Source organism: Eurypyga helias, unplaced genomic scaffold (assembly GCF_000690775.1).
Source record: "Eurypyga helias isolate BGI_N326 unplaced genomic scaffold, ASM69077v1 scaffold21233, whole genome shotgun sequence".
Taxonomy (NCBI): domain Eukaryota; kingdom Metazoa; phylum Chordata; class Aves; order Eurypygiformes; family Eurypygidae; genus Eurypyga; species Eurypyga helias.
This window is the reverse complement of record NW_010239609.1, coordinates 44,152-49,154: the sequence shown is the minus strand read 5'-3', so window position 1 is coordinate 49,154 and position 5,003 is coordinate 44,152. Positions and strand designations below refer to the sequence as shown.

At 50.6% G+C, this 5,003-nt stretch overlaps 1 protein-coding gene across 1 annotated transcript; it reads left to right on the top strand.

Moving 5' to 3' along the window:
* Nucleotides 1-12: 12 nt before the first annotated feature.
* Nucleotides 13-3,702, top strand: EMC3 (ER membrane protein complex subunit 3). The gene is made up of 7 exons (XM_010148216.1): nt 13-67; nt 858-951; nt 1,648-1,752; nt 2,126-2,207; nt 2,358-2,437; nt 2,991-3,073; nt 3,463-3,702. The coding sequence occupies exons 2-7, from the start codon at nt 945-947 to the stop codon at nt 3,589-3,591; spliced, it is 486 nt and encodes a 161-aa protein (XP_010146518.1). The 5' UTR covers nt 13-67; nt 858-944; the 3' UTR covers nt 3,592-3,702.
* Nucleotides 3,703-5,003: the final 1,301 nt, after the last annotated feature.

The window sequence follows — 5,003 nt, the reverse complement described above, 5'->3', positions numbered from 1 at the left end:
TTTTTCCAGTCAAGTCCTGATCCGGAGCAGGGTCCTTCGGGAAAATGGAAAATACATTCCCAAGCAGGTAGGGCGGTGGGTGAACGGCTTTGTGCTTTACCGAGAGGGTTGGTGGGAGGCGGGCAGGGAGCGAGAAGCCGTGTTCCGGAGCGCCGCGCTGGGATACCGGGCGGTTTGTGCTCGGGTGCCGCGGGGCTCAGACCGCCCGGCTGGGGCTCCCCCAGCCCACAGTGCGGTCTGCAAGTAGTGTAGATGCTTAGGAAACCTGCGCACAGGCCCGCTGTTTGTCTCCTTTTTCCTGACTTCAATGTTACTTTCCACTACTTGGTGATTTATTTCACCACATGCTCAAATGAACTCTGCATCCATGTCAGCCAAGAAAAACACAGGGATTTAATAAAAGCTCGGGATGACAGGGAGCTGGGGAATGTCAGCTGTAATGTTTGCTGAACTAAAAATCAGTCACTCCTCTTGACTCAGTTGCTGCCAAAGATGTATATTGTAAAATCCAGAAGTCAGCTGAAGAGAATGAAAATAAATGCCGGATATACTGATATCAGTACTGAGCCAGAAAGAAGTTTGCACAAAGCTCTGAAAGACGTTTAATTAATATGGATCCTTCCTCAGAGAATTCTTAGAATTGTTTTAAGAGTTTTAGACAGCCAGAAAGCTCATACTGTGGATCCTGAGAAGCAGAAAATTGAGGAGCTTTAGAACATGCAGACAATGAAATATCTCTCCAAGAAAGAAGGATGTGTTATGAAAGAGCTCGTAAGATGTGCGCATGTCTGAGCAAGAAGTAACGCTTCTGTCCTTTCATTTCTTATGGTGTTGGCATTGGCTCTTTTTGGTTTCAGTCCTTCCTGACCCGGAAATATTTTTTTAATAACCCAGAGGATGGATTTTTTAAGAAAACGAAAAGAAAGGTAGTGCCTCCTTCACCAATGACAGGTATGCTAAGGTACCATAAATATAGCCGGGCAGAAAAACTGTCACTTTCTGCCAAGGTAGCAAGGGGAATCAACTTCCCAAAGAGTTCAGTGAACGTGAGGGAGGGGGTGGGACTGCGCAGCTGGGTGTTGGGGAGGAAGGGGGAGCGAGATCCCTCTCTTTGGTTAGCAGCATGTTGGGTCACTTCGTTTTGCCTGACTTCAACCTCCAGCTGCCTGCAGCGTCTCACCAGACCATGACCTGTTGCCAGAAAGGCAAGTCCTGCTCTCACTCGGGTCCTTTGGTCAGGTTTTTGCACCAGCTCCTGCAGGATCTTCTCTAAACAGGCTTAAATTAAAGTGGCCAAAGACCTGAGCAGCAAAATAGCTGGATAGTTTGTTGGCCCCTTTCTAGCTAAGTCAGCTCGCAGAGGGGTCAGGCAAGGTCAGCGATCTGGAGCAAGGGATGGGGTCAGACACAGGCAAAGCAGCTGGGATCAGACGCAGTAGAGAAGACAAGACCCTTTTGGCAGTAGCAGCAGCTGCCACAGTGTCTGCTGTTCTCATGTCATGGAGTCTTTTACAGCAGTGGGAAATAATAGATGTGGGATAGTGAGACAGGACTGTTCTCTTAATTAAAATAGCTGACGTTGGTGAAGTGATCTGTTTCCCTTGATTGTGATACGCTGCTGCTTCACACCCAACCTCTGAATTGCAGATCCCACCATGCTGACAGATATGATGAAAGGGAATGTAACCAATGTGCTGCCTATGATCCTCATCGGTGGGTGGATCAACATGACATTTTCGGGATTTGTCACAAGTAAGTGTCTGGGATAACACGGGTCTGGCTGCGTTTCCAGTCGGGGTCTGGGCTGCATAGAATCATAGACTCACGGAATGGTTTGGGCTGGAAGGGACCTTAAAGCCCACCCAGTTCCAACCCCCCTGCCATGGGCAGGGACACCTTCCACTAGACCAGGTTGCTCCAAGCCTCATCCCGCCTGGCCTTGAAGACAGCCAGGGAGGGGGCATCCACAACATCTCATCCACAGCATGAGAGACTTGCTCCTCTACCCGACCTCAGTCACTTGGAAGCAGCATGCATTTGGCTCGTGGCACTGCTGCTGTTCCCTCCATGAACCGCGTTGATTCAGACGCAGCAAAACAGCTTTGGTTTTGTTTTCATCCTGCAGCAAAGGTCCCGTTTCCTCTGACGCTGCGCTTCAAACCGATGTTGCAGCAGGGAATTGAGCTGCTCACTCTGGACGCGTCCTGGTAAGCCTGTCCCCTCAGCACACGAGGCCGAGCGTTCGCTTGGAAAGTTCGGAATGTGTGACTAACCCTTGAGTGGTCTGTGGTGCTTCTGTAACAAGATCACAAGCCAGCTCTGAACTGAAATCAACCATGTGTTTTCCGATTTATCAGGGTGAGCTCTGCTTCCTGGTACTTCCTGAATGTGTTTGGACTCAGAAGCATTTATACTCTCATTCTGGGCCAAGATAATGGTAAGAGACTGTCGCTTCTGTGAAAGTGCTGGTTTCTCCTTCCGTGGGATGACTTCTGAGGGAGGACTGGGGAAGGATTTCTCAATTTCCAGCCAAAAAAGCTCTCCAAAACCTCTCTCGCTTCTGTGAGGTTACTCTCCACCAGCTGGGTTTGACAAGTCCCCAAATCTGCATCATCCATTGGCTACCTGCTCGTAAACTTCCATGGTCATTACCCCATGCTTTCCTTCTCATCAGAGTGGTGTGCAGGAATTTTGCTCTCGAGCTTGCTTTTATTTCTAGCAAGGAGCAGTTTGAAGGAAAGCTGCAGGCGTTTGTTAACGCTGGACACGGGGCAGGACAGATGCTGTTTCTGGGGTTGTTGGGAAGGTAGAAAGTTGTGTTTTCTGATGTACATTTAGCTGTAGGGGGTGGGAACGAGACACCTTTGGGAACTGTCTGGCACGTTAGGACTGCGTTCCGGTTAGCAGCCAGAAGCCAGCCTGGTGGCCCTGTGCCCCGAGAAAGGCCATTCAGACAGGATGCAAATGAACCTCTCGTTTCTCTTTTGTAGCTGCCGATCAGTCTAGGGTGATGCAGGAACAAATGACAGGGGCAGCAATGGCCATGCCAGCAGACACTAACAAAGCATTTAAGGTACAGTATTCCCACCTGCGCTCCTGTTCGCTGTGAATTATCCAGAGTGCGGGCTGTATGTGTCCCTGCATCAGCTAAGGGAATTGCCCTGGATTCCTGTTCCTAAAGTTAGAGCTGACAGCATATGAAGGATGTGAAAGTTGCCCTGGGTCTGGCAGAGCTCTAATCCCCTGAAGCAGGCCTGATGAGTTAGTGTTCCAACTAATGTTCAAGTTAGTTGGCCAACTAATAGCTAGTTAAGCATAAAACTGATTCCTGAGGGTTGATGCGTTGCCAGGTTTGTAGTAGAACTTGGGGTTTGTTGCAGTTTTGAGGTAGACGCTGCTTTGTGGAGTTCTTCACTACTTTAATACTGAGTCGCTTTTCCTTTCTCTGGGTTATTGATGCAGACGGAGTGGGAAGCTTTGGAATTGACTGATCATCAGTGGGCTTTAGAGGATGTGGAAGAAGAGCTCATGGCAAAAGACCTCCATTTTGAAGGCATGTTTAAGGAGGAACTTCAGACCTCCATCTTCTGAACCGGAGACGACGCTTTGGTCTCTTCTTGTAAAATCACCTGAAAATAGATCTGTTACTTAACTATATATTGTATTTTAGCCAGGCCGAGAATAAAGAAAAGCACCCTGTTCCAAAGTGCAGTTACCTAACTCTGGTTTGAGCCCCAGGACCATGTGTGTTGTTTGAGCTGAAGGCTCTCCCTGTGGGTTTCTGGCTGGAGTTCTGGTTCTCTTCCTGGGAAGCGTATGCTGGAGGAAAGACCTAAAACTTCTAGTTGTAACACACAAAGAGCAAGCTTCCTGGAGTTAAGGAGCTTAAAGCTTCAGGAGACCTGAGAAGGTGGAAGCAGTGCCCCCGTTTCTAGTGTTAAACGCAGGGCTGGTTGTCCTTGAGCGATGCAGATGGCAGCAGCGTGCCAGCACTGCCTTGGGAACAAAGCATCTAACCCATCCACAGGGGCCAGTGCCCGAGGCAGTTTGTGACAGCAGGGCTTGTCCTTCCTCTTTATACTCTTCCTATAAAAGAAATAATTGGGGTTTGAACATTTCTTGGGGGGAAAAAAAACCCCACACTAAAACCCAAAAGCAAGAGGGAGGTGCTCCACGCCCACCCCGGGCAGAGCAGGGGCCAGCTCACCACCTTGTATCCAGGCCTGTGCCCAGGCAGCAGGATGTGCCACCTAGCAAGGGGGCCTGGCCGTTCACTGTAGTGCCCGGTCCGTTTCTTACTGTGCTGACTGAGGAAAAGAAATACTCTGCTTTAAGCCTCCTGCCTGACCCCCTCGTGCACTGTAGGGAACAGGGAGCAGCTGTCCTGGCTTGTCCTTCTGCAGGAGATCTCGCTTCCCCAGGGAGAAGAGTCCTCGCCTGGGAAAATGCTTCTTAGAAGCAATGCCATACTCTGGCTGTTACTTTTTCCCCTCTTTATTCCGAGCCCTTCGTTTCAGGGTGAAATCGCACACGCTCTTGGAAGCAGGAGCCAAGCCAGGACTGAGACACAGCCCGTTTCCCGGAAGGCCAGGACCCTCCGAGACCTGCAGAGGAATGACAAGGAAGCCGTAGCCGAGGCTGCCCAGTGCCACAGAGAGGCAAGGGCGGGCTTTGCTACAGCAGCAGGTACCCGCAACAGCGCCGCAGGGAAAGGGCAGCCCTGGGGCGACCACGAACGCGCCGCTGTACAGAGCAGTGCAGGCTACGGGTGCTTTTCTCCCAAATCCCCCAGCAGAGCAGGGCTTGGCTCCGCAGGAGCTCCCGGAGCACCAGGCGCCCCACAGGAGCGGCCTCCGGCCACAGAACGGAAGCTGAAAACACAAACACAACCCAGTTTCAGTGCAAACCACTCTTTAATATTCCTCTTTGTACAAGAGAGCCAGCCACTTACAAAGTGCTAGTCTACACAACCGGTCTGGTGTTACAGCACGCACACGCCAGCC

Bases quoted from the DNA above. Each gene is read 5' to 3' on its own strand.
- EMC3 (XM_010148216.1), top strand. The intron at 1,753-2,125 runs GTAAGTGTCTGG...TTCATCCTGCAG, and splicing joins ATTTTCGGGATTTGTCACAA to CAAAGGTCCCGTTTCCTCTG. The intron at 3,074-3,462 runs GTACAGTATTCC...TTATTGATGCAG, and splicing joins ACACTAACAAAGCATTTAAG to ACGGAGTGGGAAGCTTTGGA.